Here is a 19,864-nt window from a genome sequence, read left to right as displayed (position 1 = left end):
GGAGGTCTACCTGAGTTCATCTCATGTGACAAGTGGAATGCAGATACTTGTCCTCTTACCATGCACAGTAATAACTGCGAGACACTGTTAGCACTAACCTAATGGAAGGCATTGCACAGCCCTGAAAACTGCAGGAGTACATAGACCTTACTTTAGCTTTCCAGGTTAAAACCAGATATGCGGATTTGAAAGTATTAATACAATTTTGGTAAGACTTTAAATACCAGAGCTCAAGTTAGACTTGGCTTGCCTATGTTATTGTCTTTTTAAAGGCAAATTTAAGTAGTGGGTTGATTGCGTTTTCTTTGGTTGGTTGGTTGTGGTGTTTTTGTTTTTTTTTTTTTGTTGGCATACTTATTTTTCACAAGACTTGGAAAACAAAAGTTTTACTTGTAGGCGGAGCCAACATTTATGAGAGATGGAGTTTGAAATCTATAACCATCATATATGCTATGCTCACATGAAAAGAGAGGTAAAGCTTGATATACAGATCTTATGCAAATAATCCTGTCATGTATCTCAAATCACTAGCAGTTATCAGGCTGGTTTTTAAGGAAGTAGACATTTAGAGCAATTATTCTGAGCTTTTAGTCATCCAGAGAAGATTGGCCACTATAAGAATAGAACTACTGATCTTTTTAGGATGTGTTATGTCAAACTGTATGTAGACAGATCCTAACGTCTCCAGCTTAAATCTGTAAGCAGTTGTATTTGTCAAGTGTAAACATTAAGCTTTGAATAGTCTGATTTTTGTAAGAGTAACAGATTTGACTTTTGCAGCCTTTAACTGATTCCAGATATTAAAAGCTCCTAAAGTACTTATTTAGCATGACTTGCATCTGTTAACCAAAAGCGAAAAACACTATAAAGAACACAAATTGTGCTCAAGATAATTTGTAGTTGAGAAAGTGAATGGCAATAAACTAATTGGAGAAGCCAAATGGATGCAGGTTTAAATCAATTCATTTTCATAATAAGAAATACAGGAGGGCTTTCCGTCCAAGTTACTAACAACGACAATTTCAAATAGTCCTTTTTTACAGCAATAGCAGTTAAACATACTTAGTGCTTTTCAGTTCCCATGGGATGAATATTGACTGAATAGTTACAGGTGAGGCTGAATAACTTCAGCCTCTTTACTAGAAGTTTCCTGTAGAATTTTGTCATTAAGACAGAGTTTACTGTATGTAACATACCTATATAATTCAATTGGGCTTAATGGCTCCTATCTACTTAATTTTATCCACTTTTCCTTCATATTTGGAATTGCATGAATATTCTGTCACATAAGTTTATGAAACAGATGACAAATAGAACATAATATTTCATTTATACACAAAGATACTGACTTAACGGCAAAGCTACAGGAAACATCCAGATGTCTAAGAAGAATCAAAGTCTTTTAAAGAAAACTTTTCTATTTAAATCCCATGTCTTATACATGGTGACAAAAGTATATTTTTGAAACCTGTCCAAATCTTAAGTATGTTTGTCTCTCACTCTGCCCTCCTCCAAGCAAATGAGCCAATTTTATACATATCTACAGTATTTAATAAAGATGCCCAAACCAGTCATGTTTTTTACAGAAATGTTTCAGCACTTAAAATAAAGAGAAACAATCTGTTCTCACTCAGACAGCAAAATTAAATGGAAACATAACAATCTTGTGAAGAAAGAATGCATTAAACCATGTCTCTGTGGGAAAAGGCAGCATCTTAATATTATGATTTAACAACAGCTTAATTCAAGCAGTTAAGAACTTTGTTCTTATTTAAATGCTTAAATGTTTGCCAGTTAATCATACCTAGTTGATAATTAATCAGTACTTCTTTTGGAGTCTGATTTAGTATTTTGTTTAACAAAATATCAGAAGTTATTCAATAGGGTTTTCTATAAACTCTTTGGCTACAATCACTAGTTAAATACACATGAAAGCTACGAGCTACAAGCACCTTAAAAATAGTACACATTTACAGATTATACAGGGATCAGAGTGCACAGGTGAGGAAAGAGTTATTATCAAGGTCTAAGTTACTTACAACATCCATTTTTACATCCAAAACTGAAGGCTGCAGACAAAAAGTTTGAGATTCTTAGGTTTAGAAATCTCTTTGCAGAGCTTCTTGACCACCTAAGATGGCCACAAACTAAACTGCTGCTTCATGTAGTGTTACCGTTTTCAATTATGACATATGACCTGCTATGTCTGTCTCCTCTTTTTTTTTTTTTTCTTTTGAAGAATGTAGTTCAGAAACTGCTCATAAAGAACAGAAATACTGGTTGTATTCCCATATGGAATTATAACAATTTTAGATTCTTTTATGTCTTTTGAAGATATTTCATAAACAAAATATGAAAGCAGAAAACCGCATCAGTCCTCAGAAAAAGCTTAGCGCTGTGGTGATTTTGTGAAAATGCTTAATTTTCTTCTTGGAGCATTTCTTCTATTTCTTTATCCCAGTTTTCATCACGCTTTTCTGATTCTGTTACCACCTCATACTCCTGAAGCTCTTGTTGCAATTCCTTTTCCCAATCAGCAGTTTCTTCTACAAAAGATTAAGTAACGTGTAAGAAATAACTTGATAATATAGCATGTAGCTTATTTACATAAAAGTAGATGAATTTGCACTCAATCTCTTTCATATTCCCTAAGCTTTATGAACAATTCTCCTTAAAACCTAAAGAAACGTCAAGACCAGATATTTCATCATCTTATTGACCACAAACAGGAATGAATTACTACACAAGTCTCTATTCCTATGTGTGTATTATAATAAAGATACAAAAAGTAAACAGGTGGCTTAGTTGAAACAGGCGTCCCTTTGCAAGCTCATTTCCTACAGTCTTTCAGTTTAATGTCAACCAAATTTCCTTTTGTACTTTTAAATCCCCAGCAAAAATTTAATGAAGTTCATAAGTTTGTTGGATAAACTCTTATGGAGTTAAACAAAACAAAAACAAAACCTCAAACCCAATATCAAATACTATGGATAATTTAGAAAAAACAGCAGGTACTCTTTTTGCTGACATTTGTAGCTAGGCAGGCTCATTTAATCAGTGTTAAGGGTAATCATATTTCATCCTTCAGGCCAAAAAATGAGTCAGAAAGCATTCCTGTGTTGTTAATCTGTTTTAATTAGCTCTACCTATCATATGCAAGAGTATGAGGGAGGAGATGGGCGTTTGATGTGTTACATGTTGGTTAGTACTTCAGCCTAGATATGAAGATACGTAATTCCATAGTCCAAGTCACTATGGCCAGCTGAGATTTTTCCAACATGTTGCACATTAATGACTTACTGAAACACTTCCATCAAAAAGCTAGATGCAAAGAACTGATACTACTTATTAGAATTCTTCAAGCTTGGCTACATATTGAAAAAAACCCCCACAACTTCAAAAAACAAGGATTCAGCAACATAAAAAACATATTTTAAGATGAATTCTGAATATTATATTATGATAAGCATCTACACATACAAGTGTCTTCACAGTAAGCTGTTCATTGCATATGGACAGAGCCACATTATCACAGATTGCTTTTATGCTTTTTACACTGATACTAGTTCTTCTGAATTAAGTATAAGCCCCATTTTATTTCTTCTCATCATTCTCAAAGCTATTTCTTAAATTTTAACTTTTCAAAATGCGTGAAAAACGTTTTACAGCAGAGGCATCTGCAAGCTCACAGTCCGGTGCAAATACTGCCTTTTTAGCAGGTGTAACAAGAAGAAAACATTGCCTGACTTTCACCTGGAGTTACTTTACCTCCAGGATGTCAATTAAAGAAAGAAAAATTTGTACACATGAAGACCCATGAAAGAGAAGGCAGGGAAAGGAGGAGGTAGACAGAAAAAAAGATATTCTGCTGTCAGTTTCATAAAAGAGCCACTTTAAGAAGGTTCTTTGGATATAAATTCGTAACAGCTAGCATTTTGTATAAGACATGGTGAGAATTAGCATTAATTTCTGCAATATATTGCAGGTCATTTCACTCACTTTGAAACAGGGTAAAAAAAGAAATCTACTTTCCTAAATTGAATTATTTACTACATCAACCTGTCTTAGGATTTCTGTATTTAAGATACAGAATGTAATAATAGCCTTACCTTCTACTACTGAAGTCTCTTCTTTCTTTTTGTCTAGCACCAGTTGTTCCATTTCTTTTCTTAAGTCTTCCTGATTCAAATTACAGGCATCAAAGGCATCACTCACAAATTCTGATACACCTGGACTTGTGGAAATCTCTTCCTCGTCCTGCAGCAAGACATTTTTGTATAAGCTTATGCAAAAAGGGGGGGAAAATGCCACCGATGCATACTTCCATTTACGTGACTGTCTTTTAGATAGTTAGCAAAAAAAAAGCAAATCAAATGCATTACTTTTAAAGAAAAATAGCCCACAAAGAAAAATAGTTGTAAAAGTATTTTTGTACAAAGAGAGATGTTAGATAGTTGTACTGAAAATTATCTGCTTTTCATTCTAGGCTTCCTCATGTGTTCTCCTAACTTTAATTGTTTCTGTAATCTTCAGGAACAATAATAAAACAGTACCTATGACTAAATTTTGACGACAATTTTGTGCAGTTCTCTACACACAAGTAAATTTGAGAGAATTGTTCTTTGTAAATCCTTCCAGCTTAATTTAGTCCACTGCATATTACCTGCAAGTGAAGCTCTGCTTCTGCCAAGAGTGTCTGCTGGCACGATTTTACAACTCAGAAATGAACAAGTCATTATGTATCTAATTGAAAGGTTTTTCAAGTATCAAGCAAAACTCTTCTTGCTATTACAATAAAATAATGTTGCTATTACATTGTATCATTTAGATTTCCTATACTTAAGCCTGACAACTGCTGAAGAGTTGGACAGAACATGGATCATGACTATTATTTTTATAAAGGCATTCCTCATGTCTAAATATACAGTGCAAACCTACTCAAAATATTTTGGAGAAAACATGTCTTATTATAATGTGCAGGATACTACTGAAAGTATTGCTTAGATAAACTACTGTTTCCTCTTTTGAAAAGGAGTTTAAAGTGTATGCACTAAAAATTAGTATCACAGCAGAACAGCAGCAAGTTAGGACTCTCAGATATTATATTACTATGGTTCATAGCACAACTTGCTCAAACTCCCCGTTACCTATAAGTAACAGCTTCACATACTAAGTATCAGAGAAAATATAACAGCATATTTACCTCTTGAGATTTTATTCGAGGCTTTATTGCAACAGGTGGTGTTTTTGGCCGTACTGTTTCTATTAAGGGGGGGGGAAAAATAAGGCAGATTACATTTAAATATTTAAAGATCTAATTTAATCTGCATACCTATTAAATGTACAAGAAAATTTTTTTTAAGTTTTAAGGAATCCTTGTGGTTAAATGCTGGATTCAGCCATAGATAAAGTGTTTGCAACAACAAAATGGAGGAAAAACCATTTTCTATTCTTAATTAAGGCAAATTTAGCAAACCGTTTCCTCATTACGACTCTAGAGTTAAATCACAGGAACACCCTGCCCCTCAAAACCATCCAGAGAACTAGGTAAATAGGAACAGCTGGGAATCTCAAAGAATACCTTCTTTCAGGTAGAACACTTAAAGATTGCATCACATCACAAGATCTTCAAAGTAACAAATGTAGACCTGGCTGGGTACTACCACTGACATGAGCACTAGTGAGCTCTTTGAGACTATGTCTGTATGCAGACCCCTAAATGCACACAAGAAGAGTGTTCGTCAGCCTCACCTTTTTTCACACAGTCAAAGAAGCCACCAAAAAAACCCCACAAAACCTAGAAGGGGATCCCAGTTTCCTAAGAAAACTATGCATTCTGTATATAATAGCATGGTGCCAGGAAGACAATGATTCTTTACAAGCAAAGACAGATCTTTTTATTGGCAGGTAAAGGAACACCGAAGCATTTTTCCTCATGCAACTAGCAGGTTAGAGGAGTCACAATAAAGAGCCAGGTGGCTGCAAGAACAATTAACATAGAGGGAAGGTTGTGGTAGTGATGGAGTGCTTGCTTAGCAGTTCTATTTGTTTAAACATGCAACGCTGCTCTGAGCTTGCAGCTTTGCTTACTGCAGTGTGCCCAGGTGGACCCTTCCTGCTTAGCAATTTCTGAAGGGGGCATTATTTTTTTTTTTTTAGGTTTTATTTTTAGAATTGAGATCAGTTCTAATGAAAATACCTCCTTAATTGGTAGGTGTCATTGTTTATACAGCTCATCTACTCAATGCCTACTGTTGTTTTACCCTCTCTTCCTACCCTTTGTCTTCCCAGTCTTCAGAGGACCTGTTACTGCACCCAGCTCCACAAAGAGACTCCAGCACTCCTAGTTCAAGGAGGCTGTAGAACATGGTACTCTTTGGTGTTCAGCACCAAATGCCCAAACCACTGTGCAAGAGATGTGTTTCAAACTCCACCTGCTGCTCTCATGCAAAGGTGGCACGGCAGTTCTGCACTGGGCCATGCACCAGTCTGATATGACTAACATACCATTAGTCCTGTGCTAGATCTACTGGCCTGGCATCGTCTCCTCTACTGCTGATGTGCTCTTTGCCCCTGAGGTAACTCCATTGCCAAATAAATAGTTACTAATACCTGGAGAAGGCCTAAAACTTCACATTTTGTTATAGATCTTACATAGTCTCTACACAAAGATCCATATGTCCCTTCTTCTTTCCTTTCACATCAACCATACTAATTTTACTTTGTGAAAACAGCAGGTAAGGAGGCGACAGATAAAAATAGAAGCAATTAATTCTATTTTATGGACAGTCAGCTTTAAGAAGAAACTCTTAACATTATGAAGAGTTACCAACAGGCAATTACTTGTTAACCCCCAGTTAGAGAACTGAACCTTCAAAAAGGTTCTTTAAATCAAAAATAACACTGATGATTCAGAGCTTCCCAAGTCTATACACTTTTCAAATCAAAACACGCATTTACTACAGTCTGGTAAATGTCTCTCTGCCATTACAGTAAGTCTATCTGCATATTCTGTACTGGTCTTCTGAATTTTATAACATCTGTAAGAGATCAAAAGATTGTGCTGCTTTTTTTTTATTTATTTAGATTAAGGTATGTTTTGTTTTCAGTCACAATGGTAATTTTACTATTATCCAGCAACTTTATCTTCCAAGGGTTTAGCTGACTCAAAGACAACAGTTTTGTCATTTAATAGGGTCAGTTGCCATCTCTTCTGTAGAGTTGAGCCACTTCAAGTAATGCAGCTAGTTTAGCAAATGTGAGCACTGTGCTGTTCAAAGACAAACAAAAACCCCCAAACAAACAAAAACCAAACAAATAAACCAAACAAAAAAGAGAACCAAGATTATGCTGCTCAGGGAACTTACAGTTTAATACTGCCCATTTAATTACATATTTAGTTTACATAAAGGAATCCCTCAGCACTGTGATTAATGATAGAGTAACTTTGATTTGACCTGCCAGTCAGCCGCAACAGTGGCAGCTTGCTTTGCTTTTCTGAAATTGGTTTACTGAAGAGACGATATGCAGAAACAGAAATAAAATAAAAAGCTGAGTCGAAAGGGGAAGCAAACTAATAACAAACAGACTTGAGTCTTATAAACAGCAGTCAAGAAAGTATCTTCTGGCAGAATTTATGTTTCTAATCTTTCCAAATGCAACCATTTCCTCTATACAAAGGACTAAATGAAAGGATCCAACACTCAAAAACCTATTGTGAGGCACTACAGACACCAGAGGAGAAGACAGTCACTACTTCTAATAGTCTATAATATAATCCTATCAGTTGGTGTAATTAAAAAACCCAGAGAACAGAAATTAAAATTAAAAAAAAAACCAAAACAAGTGAAGAAATACAAGAAAGAAAGAAAATTTGATAAATGCATTTAGATGCCATTTAAGTGCAAAAGTTTATGAAATTATGAGAATTCCAGCAATTTGTTGAATTGATACCACCTGTATAGGGTAAGAGTGAATGCAATTTGCTCACAGAAAATGGCAAAAATGGGAGCTGATACGGTGGGAGTGTACAAGTGACATGACCAGGGAAGCGGGAAATGAGCCCAAATACAGTCTGCACTGAAAAGTAAAGACAAAAGCTTTCTGTTATGATTAAAGAGTTCATGTAGGACGTTTAAGGGCAGCTCTTTTACATGAGGGATAAAAATTAAGTCTCAGCTTCCATAACTCATTAGTTGTTTCTCCACATGTATCATAATTTCTCTTATCACTTTTCTGTTTCTATGGTGAGAAAAAGAACATGCTTACAAAACTATGAGAACAGTAAGAAAAATCACTATCATGTAATTCTCACTTTTTTTTAAACCTGCACATATTTTAAATTAAAGGTACAGAAGAAAAACCCCAAACACAAGTCTTGTACTCCTTTGCTTAAAGCAGTCTTTTGAAGTACAATAAGCAAAAGTATTACATCATTATAGTAAACACCTAAGTCATTTTGGGCTATCTGTATGCTGTCTTTCTCAACCTTCTCAGGGAGCGAACCCTGCTCCCAACAGCACATTGCTGTGTGCTGGCAACAGTTACTCTCTTCAAAGGCTAGCATCCTCTCAAGTGCACATGGCATGTGGTCACTTGCCAGACATTTGCCTAGATCTCTGTGCTCCATGTAATACGATCACGAGGCCACGGTTTTTTAAGCTTACAAAGCTTGAAATAGCATGAGCAGTGTTTCTGTGATTGACAGCATGCTGTTCAACATGGGGACATGTTGCCATGTGTGACTGTATAAAGCCCATTGGGACAGCAGACAATTGTTTTGGATAAAAGAAGTCAGAATTGGTGGTTCTTGGTCTGCAGTAGATTCTGGAGCGATCTGTCCTGCCACCATTGCTTGGAATATTACTTTTTTCATTCTAGATAGGGATCTTGCCTCAAGAAGAAAAACACCAATATGAAAAGATATATTTGAAAGGGGAAAAAAAAATGAAATTAATAGTGATCAGTTTGTTGTCAGTCACGCCAGCAGGACTTAAGCATTACCTATTTCATGGATGATGACAGATTTTTGATGTAAGGGATACAAGAATCTGTTCCAAGATGCAGCAAAGGCTTTCTCCTTCTGCCTAATGCCTACCCAACCTGCCAAGATCCTTCAGGTGTGTAACCAGGGGTGGTGAGCATACCTAGCTTAAGCTAAGATTTAATAAGCTACTAGTTACCTTTTGTGTCTTTGCCAGTAACTGCTTTCTACTCTTTATGCTGCATGTACTCTTGCTTGCAGAATTTGTTTACATGCAGGTAAGATGCCAAGTGGCTCTTAAGAGGGTCAGTAAAAATCACCTGTATAAACTGATAAATGTAACTGAAGACACTTGCATTGAAGTGGCTTTTCCATCTCAAGGTTTAATCCCAAGTAGCCTCCTGATCTTTATCTTCCTCCACTTCTATAATACACTGTGGAACTTTCTACATCCTGCAATCATCTCTGCCTCCACCACCACAGTAATTCTACCCCCGTATCACTCATTAACTTCTGTTTGGCCTGAGGTCTCAGCAAAAGCTAAGAGCAAACCATGTGCCAGCTGGCTGGGTTGGCTAGTACCTGTTGTCTTACTAGGTGAAACAGTTACCTCCTACTACTTTTTGACAAGTCAAAAAAAGCACACCAGAAACCACTAGGGGTCTTGAGCTGCTACAAGCCATGTACAAAATTTTCTCTCTTGAGATTTCCACTCTTCGACAAAGTTGGCTGAAATCGCGAAATGGTTTAAAACCACTAGGAGCCTCCTCTTCCCCAGTCTCACAAACACACTGAGTATGACAAGGGAAGCCCCAGTTTAGTGAGAAATCCAGAATAAAAATTCAACGTCACCTGATGTACACTATCAGTATGCCTGACACTAACTTAGTGAGCTGTCCTAAAACAGAACCTTTCCATACCTTTCAGTTGACTATCCTCTTCTCTGCCTTTGTTCTCTTCTTTTCCTCCTGCTTGCTGTTGAGCTGCAAGTGCAGTGAGTTGTGCAGACTGTTTAATTAGAGACACCCTGTAGAAATAATTTCTCCAGAACACCTCCTCCTTTACGCTAGAGAGAACAAACAAATTTTGATTACTACATTTGGAAATACAGTTCCTTTTAACATCTAGCAATGAAATAAAATTAAATTTGCAGAGGGACGAAGTAGACATAGGTGCCATTTAAGTTAAAACTTTAAGAAGAAGTTTGTAATATTAACACAGTTTAAAAAAAAATAAATCTATCATTGTAGAAGTTTGATCTCTTACAAGACAGTTACAATTGACTTAAACATATAATAATGTTATGACTTTACAAAAGCTTAACAGCATGCTGCAATACATAATCTGGAAAAACAGCATAGCGTAATATCTCTCTTGTCAAAGTACGTGGGGAGTGAAGTTACCTTCCTGTCCATTCAGGCAAACAGTGACTATTGAGACTATGAACAGGGGAAAAAACCCTGTTAAGCAATGTAGAATAGGCAAGGACAGCATGACCAGAGGCTGAAGACAGAGCATCAGAGACAGATATGATGAAGACCTAGAATATTTAGGACCGACAGTAGAAAAACAACAGCAGGGAAGGGGGTAAATAAAATGAGAAGCTGGGAAGCTTTATATAAAAGGAGGAGACAAGACAGAAAAGCTCATGAAGATGTTTTCTTTCCTGTTTCCATCCTTAGACAAGGAGAGTAATGTTAGGAACTCCTACTTAACAAGAATGTTGACCTGTGAAACAAGCTTTAGGAGCAGCATCTGGAACTGGACCAGAAAGGAGAACAGCACTTGAATGAAGCTGGGATCAAAAAGCCATAGTGGAACAGGCCGTAACTGCTGGGACAAAAGCCTTGTGGATCTTTCACTTCGGTCCACTAGAAGGACAGCAGTTGCAACACACAGCTTTTCCCGCTGCCTATTCAAAACCAGTTTTCCTTACTTGCACTGCTAGTGTTTTGTGATGCATTCTTTTACCATTTCTGCAGGGGGCCTCTGACTCTCCCTAATAACCTTTTTGGGGTGTCAGTACACCGACAGATCTAAGCACTTTTGTAGCTGCATTTACCATAGCTGCATTTACCATGGTTTTGGGAAAAAGATTTTCAATTAATTTACCACACTGAATACAGAAAAAAATTAAGGCTTCTCCCATCCATAAGTCAACAGGCCCTTATTAATTTGAATGTGTAATGGATCTACTTGTGTTCTATCCTCCAACTACTAAACCACAATGCACATGCAATATTTCATGCATTTTAAATTAGATCTAGAGGAAGTACATAAAGAATTGAAGGAAGTGAAAATAACAAGAAGTAATTTATGAATATATACAGACACATCAGAAGCACAAGGATACATAGTTGTAAGGGCTGGAGCACCTCTCTGAAGACAGGCTGAGATAGCTGGGTTGTTCAGCCTGGAGAAGACTCCAGGGAGACCTTAGAGCAGCCTTCCAGTAAATAAAGAGTAAAGTAATTACAACAAACCTGGAGGGACTTTTTACAAGACATATAGCGATAGGATAAGGAGGAATGACTTTAAACTGAACATAGGTAGATCTAGATTAGATATTAGGAAGAAGTTCTTTACTGTGAGGGTGGTGAGGGACTCCACAGGTTGCCCAGAGAAGCTCCATCCCTGGAAGTCTCCAAGGCCAGGCTGGATGAAGCTTTGAGCAACCTAGTCTAGTGGAAGGTGTCCTTGCCTATGGCAGGGGGGTTGGAACTAGATGATCTTTACAACTGTTGTATCATTCTATGATAGTAACCAGCAGAAATTACTTACTGTTTGGGAACGAGATCAAACCTCATCCTATTGAGAAGTTCATCTTCCTGTAACATCACCATTGCAACAGGGTACATTTGATCAAAGTCAAAATTAAACTGCACGCCTGCCGGAGGATCCCGCAGAAAATTTCGTTTATCCTTTGAAGAATATATTTATGGTCATTAACTGGTATCAGAAAAAGGATATCATATTTCACACACAAGACCAGCAATGGAAACCTGGTTTCCACATAATTTTATCATACCACAAAGCTGCAAAGCTTTTGTTATTGGCTTTATTACTGACCCCAGTAATACTGGGGATCTCCTTTGGCTCAAGTTGATCCTGAAAGAACTATTCAGTCTTGCATGATCAGTACAGTGACAGACACATTAAGAAAGGACACTGAAAATACATAATCTAATGCCAGCCAAAAAATAAAAAAAAATAAAATAAAAAGGGAGGAAGTTTTAACCTCTCCATTTGGAAAACTTTAAATCTTACAGGAAATGAAATACTCACTGCTGATAAGGCCAGTATTTGTTGCTGAATTGTCTCTTCTTCATTGCTGTCTACCCAGGGAGGTACTGCTGCTTCTGTTATTGAAAGAAAGAAAATAATTGCATATGTATTACTTGAACAAAACCCGCCTTAAAGTAACATATACCATAACAAAAATAAGCCATCATTTCATTTTCCTAAACTAAGCACATGGGACATGAGAGAAACTCTAGGAATGAATTATTGCTTATCAGAGGTAAACTAGCTAACTAACTAAATATATAAATAATTGCCGATTTCTGTTATTGTAAAACTGTGGGATTTTCTTTGCAGTGTGCATCACTCAACTTGGTACCTCTTAGTTACTGAAGTAGTGCTGTAAAACTGGTTAAGCTGCCTGCAAACAGAAATATCTAGATTCACTTTAAATGTGTTAGCTTTGTCTAAATTAAGTTTTAAAAATAATTTGCTATTGTATTAATTTTCTAACACCCAGAAGACACCAATTCTTTAATGGTGGAGAAAATAAGTTATAAATTTGTTATAATACATGCAATACACTGCATAAGCATACCTGAGGTCAGCTGATTTATATGTTTACACAAATACTTCCAAAATAGTTCTATAGGCTATATACAGAGGAAAATAAACTACTGTAGATCTACAGAAATGTACTAATCTCTTCACTGTCAATGCAAATTCAGCCTACAGAGACATTATGATGCATCTGTAACAGTTAATTCTTACGCACTTTAACTAGCACTGCTTATTTGGCTATGCATCTGACATCAGCAAGATCTTTCACACACATGGATTCCCATCTGATGCTAATGCTTCTTTCAGTAAGCCATCTGTTAGTCCTTCTTTTGTCAATCTAGCTACCTATTTTCATAAAACTTTCAGAAACATATTAACAGATGACAAAGTTTACTAACAGAGACAAAAAGACAGAAATACAGACAAGTGCAGTCACAGAAACAATCCTGCAGGAAGAAATCTAGCTAAAATATTGTGGACAGTATGCAAAATTTTAGAACAATCCATTTAAAACCAGCTCATTTTCAAGATTAACAGTAGAGCCATTAATTACTCAAACTGCAAGAAATCACTGCATCCATGTAGCATGTTAAAGGAGATAAAAGCCAATGATGAAATGCAACATAAAAAAGTGTGCTTATTTTAAAGTTTCAAATAGATCCACTGCAGTTAATAGTACATGAGTGGATAACTCAAAGGATTTAGATCGCAGATAATTATAAAGCAAATGATTTATGGAAATGTAAAAAAGCAATTATGCCTTTACTGTAAGCAGAGAAACACCTACAGCAAAACAATTAACTACAATAGTGCAAACCCTAACCCATGTTTTTAATTTCAGTATGAAAGTGTGATGATTGCTAAAGCTCAAAAGAGAAATAATCAGCATGCCTGTTTTCAATAAATACACAGGCTTAAGATCCAAAACAACAATAAGAAATCAGCTTTGCTAGCACAGTGATATTTGAGTTAATTTCAGAAAGCTGAATTTGGTTAAAAAAGCAAATCTAAACCAACTAGATAATGTAACACTAACCTCACTTAAAAATGTCATCTTCCATAACATACTTTAAGTTCTGCCATAATGTGTTTCATTAAACAGAGTTTTGATAGATTAGGTTTAGATACAGCTTAATTATCCAGCTTCCAGCGAGTTTTAGCGTAAGCAATGTTTATGCAAAAAATCATACCTGATTTTTTTGTTTGCTGCTCTTGGACAAATTTTTTCTGTTCCTTCTGAAAATCTCCAATAATTGTCTGAAATAAAAATTACGGAACCACAATTAAAAAAAAAAAAAATCACTCCTTTTGTTTCGTGTTCACTCAGAAAGTGCTTTCAAATACACTGCAGGATCATGTTCTTATATCCCTGGTGGCCCTTTTTATAAACATTTGATTTTACCTTTAAAAGTTTAAACTACTGTGTACGCTTTCAAAATTACATTTAGAGTTCTATCAAGTTCAGGGGACCACAAAAATACTGGAGGAAAATCCTAGCTGATAATTTGAACATTAGCATACTATGGCTATATACTTACTGCCTTACCATATCAAATACAGACAACACAGACTGTTTAAAGATACTCTTTGCCTTACAATAAAATTTAGGAGTTGCTCAAAAAATACATCCACTGCAATAAATGAGACTTGTAAAATTGTTAAGTATTACTTAAAGAATGTCTGCTTGGCTGACATAACTTCTCCATTTCTGTTGATGACAAGTTTTCACCAAAAAATTATGTTCCGAAACATCCTGTATTGAATTTGGAATTAAAGATAGAAGAATTATCTCAGAAGTCAGCATGCCAAAATCTAGTAGTAACAGTGCAAATGTTCTGTTGAAAGCAGAGGCAAAGAAAACATGAAGCTACAAATGAATACTTAACTCACAAAATGCAAGATTTTATACAGTGAGGTCTGTGGCTTAACAAGTTGCCAAAAAGCACACAAGTCGTTAAGCCTGATAAATTGCTATAATTATTTTTTTCCTTCAACAACACAGCATTCAGTTTAACACCAGTAAGAGATGCCTTAAAGAAATGCTATCACATGCCAGATTTGCCATGTTATAACAATAGTAAGAAAACATATTTTAGATCAAACGTCTAGAAATAAAATACCTTATCAATGATACTATCTATTTTTCCTTCTTCTACAGACTTCTTTATCGTCTGTGCTGTTTCAGCAACGGATTCAGATATCTTTTTTGTAGCAGCGGTGGCAAAATTGAAGAGGTAACCTTTCAAAATAAGAAAGAGAAAGGTGAAAAAAATCCCTTGTTCTCTTACTATATGTATTTTCCTTTCTCTAATCATTTGGACACTTACTTGAAAGCTGCTTTCAAAATCATTTAATACCACTTCTGACCTCCAAAGAACTCCTAAAATCCTGTTTATCCTCTTAGTTCATATTCTTTAGTGATGATGATCAAACTGTATGTTTGATCACAACTGTCTGTAAATCAAACTTTTACACGTGAATCTTGTTTACCAAATTAATGGTCACTGAAATACTGCTTTCCAATGAATGTTCTGAAGCAAAAGAAAGTGTCTTTCCTAATTTCATATAAGTATTTCAGAGACATTAAGCAGGAAAGTAACTTTAACAATAGTATTAAAACAGGGTGGTTATTTTGGTCTTTTTAAGAAAATCAACATACACAATAAAGTCTCCTGGAGTAAGACAACAAATGCCTGAGACATTTCAGTCAAGTAAAATTTGAGATTCCTTCAAAAGTCTTAAGATAGAAGTTTATTCCTGTTGTTTACCCTTTTTCTATTTTGCATTGACTTCCTCTTTTTAGTCTCCTTGAGAGGCACTATTGCCCTCTTGGCTTACTTCTGAATACATTCAGCGCCAGAACAACAGTAACAAGTATTTCCAAAGACTAACCAGCATTTCTTTGTATTAGCAGTGCTGAAGCAAAGAAAGGTGGCAGGGAGAGAACTATGTGGCATAGGCAGTTACAGGCAGCAAGATGTATACTACAAACCTTCAGAAATATTAAATACCAGTTTATTGACAATGGATTTTAAAATAACATTGGTATTATTTCCTCAGGCAATGACACTGTCACAAGCACTTTATTATATTTGAACAGTTGTATTATGACTTAAGATCACAGTTACAGTGCATACAATGATAAAATATTGGTAAGTGCCACTGTAAATATAATAACTGCAGATGGATCTAGACAGATTGGAGCATTGGACAATCATCAACAGCATGAATTTTAACAAGCTAAAATGCTGGATTCTGCACCTGGAACAGAGTAATACCAGACACAAGTATAAATGGGGAGAGGCTGGAGAGGAGTCCTGCAGAAAGGGACCTGGGGGTGCTGGTTGACAGCTGGCTTAATCTGAGTCAGCAGCGTGCCCTGGCAGCCATGAGGGCAAGCTGCATCTGGGGTGCTTTACACACAGTATAAGTAGCTGGCGAAGAGAGGTGATTGTCCTGATATATTCATCCTGATGTACTCAAGATGTGTAGACTCACCTTGATTACTGGGTGCAGTTCTGGGCCCCATGACTTAAGAAGGATGTGAAGGTCCCTGAATGCGTTCAGAGGAGGGCAAGAAAGCTAGCTAAGGGCTGGAAGGAATGTCCTATGAGGAATGTCTGAAGACTTTGGAGTTGTCTGGTTTGGAGAAAAGGAGGCTGAGAGGTGACCTCTGATTGCTCCCTACAGCTTCCTGAGGAGGGGAAGCAGAAAGATGTGTTGATCTCTTTGCCATGGTATCCAGGGCTTGGACACTTAAGAATGGTTCAAAGCTGCACCAGGAAGGTTTAGACTGGACATCAGGAAGCATTTCTTTGTTGAGAGGGTGAAGAAACCCTGGAACAGACTTCCTAGGGAAGTGGTCAATGCCCCAAGCCTGTCAAGTGTTTAAGAGGCATCTGGATAATGCCCTTAATAGCACACTTTAACTTTTGGTAAGCCCTGAATTAGTCAGGTAGTTGGACTAGTTGTGGAAGAGACCTAGATGAAAGGGACCATCTAGGTCCACTCCAACAGAAACAGACTATTCTATTCCAATTCTATGGTTAGAAGTAGTAATGGTAGATCTAAACTGCACAGTAACTATCAAAAATATTTGAGGCATTGGTAAGAATGAAAAGCACGTGAGATGATAAGAATGTTTTAGTTATTCCCCAAATTTTACTTTGACCTTTATACAAGGGACTTTAGAAAATCCCCAGTATTTGTTTCAAACAAAACCTTCCAACTTCCTTCTCAAGACCTCACAAAGATTCCACTTTCCTTATGGGTTAGAAATGTAAGAAATAACCCTGAAATGCAAAAAAATGATTTATTAAATGAGCTGTTAGCCACAGGTAGAATGAATTACTTCAGATCATTCATGTCACCTTTTGGAAACCTGACCTTTCTGGCATATAAAATATTCTCTTATTATGATATCACCTCTGATTTAAATACTGAAATATGCAGAGGTCTAGCCAGCCCTTAAGAAAGTTATTTTTATATGTAATTTCTAGTTATAAGCCATAGAAAAGTGGCAACCAAACTTCCTTCAAGTAGTTGCTAGCATCTTTCATAACCATTATCAGGCTTTACAACCCATCACATGCTTCATGTGGTAAAAATACCCGCCTTTCTTCTGCACTTTAGATATAGACACATTCTATATAGATACATACTATTCTCCTTATGATAGCAGAGGAAGCAGCAGTCTACTGAATTGCTTCCCTCCTACCAGCTTGTATTGCTTGTTTTCTGTATCCCTGTAAACTCTCATACGCAATTGTTTTAGGTGCAAAAGGTGCTGAAACATTTGCTGTCCATCAACGTTTTGATATTGTTGGGTAAAGTGGTTTTGGCCAGTCCTGGAACCAGTTGGAAAAACAAAATGCTTTTTATTTCCATTAAGGGCAAATTTTCTTCTGAACTAAAGTACTTTAAAACTTCAATAAGAGTTGCCACTTTGCCTCAGAAAAATAGAACTAGTGGTAAACAACATTTCCACTTTCAAGTGACCAAGAAACTTTCCCTCCCTCTTATAAATCTGTGCCCATATTAAGAACATGTATCTAGCAATATATCTAGTATTAGTTCACACTGACAAACTCTCCTAACCTTTGTAAGAATAAAATAATGAGGAGGAAAAAAGAAAAAAAAAAAAGGAAAGGTACGTAAGACTTCAGTTTTACCAGTAAAATTCTTTATGTGCTAGGGGAACCTCTCCACACAGCTACACTGGTTGTTAGTCATGCAGATATTTCTAGAGTTATCATCTGTTAAAACAATGATGCGCAAATCTTTATGAAAAAGCCTTTTCATCACAATCTTCTCTAGTGTCATAGTCAATGAATCACTAAACCAAATTCTCACTTTCAGAGCAAATTATGGTCTGGACCTTTCTATGTGTAACAGTCAATACTTACTTTTCTTCTAAATTCAAAGTCTTTTCTCCATCCTGAACAGTGACTACCATATTAGGATTGCTTTACAATAACCAGACAAGTATTTGTCTGAATTAAAAAAAAAAATCAAACCCTATTCCTTTCCTATAAAAAGAACAAAATCACAGAAATCCCACAGCAATTTGTGAGGTACATTATATGTGCACGACTTCTCCCAATGGGAAATGTTAATTTAGTAACAATTCTGAAAAAAAATGATAACTGAAAGGAACATTTGCAGTCATTTACTTGGGTCATATTTTAAACACTGAAGGGTTTTGTTTATTTAATGTGTTTTGCTCTGCAGTGAGGCAACATTCCTTACCAATGCACAGAATTGTGCGCAATAAAATATTTCTCATTGCCAGTAAGTACTAAAACAAATCTCTGAAATACAGAAAAATGATGAAATTAGAGAATTGTGTCACTTCCAAACTTCCAGCTTTATTAATTGCATAGGATTGTTTCGTAACTGTGGTAGAGACTACAAAGCTGCATGAAAAACTCCATCTTGTGAAATACACGGTAGTTATCCATACCACAGACTGGACTTAGCAGACATGATTTTAAAGGAGCTGAACAACAAATATATGCAAAAACAAAAACAGAAAAAGGATAGCAAACAATGACTTATAAAACTTTTCACCAAGATAGTTTTCCATACTACCTAACCTAACCTGAATTATCATTTACCTCTTAAAACATATGCTTCAGGGGTATTTAAAAAATAAAAAACCAATGTCTCTAGGTCACATAAACTTGTGTTCTCTGTTTTGCATCACTGTGCAAGCTCCACTGGAGCTGCTGCCATCTAGATGAAAAGCAATTTTCCTTTTTATTTGTCGAATTGAGAAGAAACATGCTTAACTCATCTGAAAACCTATCTGTAATTGTCTAGCTCAGCTTAAGCTCTGGTGTAAATGCCAGTAGTACTAGTAACTTCTCCTCTAACTTGTAAACATACATAAATCCGGCCTACCTTCCTCTTCCAATTGCTACAGTACTCTCACCACACTGCAGGACCTTACTTCTGAGAATACACAGCTTTTTTAAACTAAACCCACAGCAGCACTGCCCGCATAAAGACGCCTGGGCGGGATATCCCTCTCCAAGTGAGACCACTCTTTCACTCAAGCTTTCTCTTTGGATCAAGGCCCCCAGCAGCGACGCGTGTGTGAGGTGAAGGAGCCCCACTTCTCACCGCTGCAGTCCCGGGGACTCTCCACCCGCAGGGCGCTGCCCAGCTGGGTGCGGGCGTGTCCCGGAGCTAGCGGTGCTGGGCCACCTCCCCCCTGCGCTCCCCAGCGTACAAGGATGGGACACTCACTGCCGAGCCCCTTAGCCTGGCTGAGGAGCGCCTCCGAGTCCGGCTGCTCCGAGCTCTGCACAGTCGCCTCCTTATCGACCACCACCTCCTCCTCCTCCTCCTCCTCCTCTTCTTCTTCCTCCTCCGCGGAGCTACTCCTCTTCTCCGCTGGCAGCAGCTTCTCCTCGCCTGCCCGCTCCAGCCCCAGCCAGCTGCCCAGGCCCCGCAACATGGCTGAGGAGTGGCAGCCGCACTGGCCCGTTAACGGGCACTCGAAGCTCTAAGGGGCTACTAGCTCCGAAAGCGGAAGCGCAGGAGGCTCGATCCTTCCGCATGCGCCACTTCCGCCAC

The 19,864-nt window shown here is 37.1% G+C and overlaps 1 protein-coding gene across 1 annotated transcript; it reads right to left on the bottom strand.

Moving 5' to 3' along the window:
- Window positions 1–945: 945 nt before the first annotated feature.
- SYAP1 (synapse associated protein 1) lies at window positions 946–19,858 on the bottom strand. Its single transcript, XM_061453191.1, has 9 exons — window positions 19,535–19,858; window positions 14,905–15,023; window positions 13,975–14,041; window positions 12,269–12,342; window positions 11,765–11,904; window positions 9,904–10,049; window positions 5,204–5,262; window positions 4,110–4,257; window positions 946–2,546 (listed from the first exon to the last, which is right to left on the bottom strand). The coding sequence occupies exons 1-9, from the start codon at window positions 19,743–19,745 to the stop codon at window positions 2,419–2,421; spliced, it is 1,092 nt and encodes a 363-aa protein (XP_061309175.1). The 5' UTR covers window positions 19,746–19,858; the 3' UTR covers window positions 946–2,418.
- Between the last annotated feature and the right edge of the window lie 6 nt (window positions 19,859–19,864).

Source organism: Pezoporus flaviventris, unplaced genomic scaffold (assembly GCF_033815535.1).
Source record: "Pezoporus flaviventris isolate CSIRO_AGI_PZ_B2104156 unplaced genomic scaffold, CSIRO_AGI_Pfla_v1 ptg000015l, whole genome shotgun sequence".
Classification (NCBI taxonomy): domain Eukaryota; kingdom Metazoa; phylum Chordata; class Aves; order Psittaciformes; family Psittacidae; genus Pezoporus; species Pezoporus flaviventris.
Note: the sequence above shows the minus strand (reverse complement) of the source record. Positions and strands in the feature narration are given on the sequence as shown.

Excerpts from the sequence above, each read along its gene's own strand:
- SYAP1 (XM_061453191.1), bottom strand. The coding sequence starts at position 19,745 with ATGTTGCGGGGCCTGGGCAGCTGGCTGGGGCTGGAGCGGGCAGGCGAG. Across the intron at positions 11,905-12,268 it reads AAATACTGGCCTTATCAGCA|GATAAACGAAATTTTCTGCG; the intron begins GTGAGTATTTCA and ends TATTCTTCAAAG. Across the intron at positions 5,263-9,903 it reads AGAGGATAGTCAACTGAAAG|AAACAGTACGGCCAAAAACA; the intron begins GTATGGAAAGGT and ends CCCCCTTAATAG.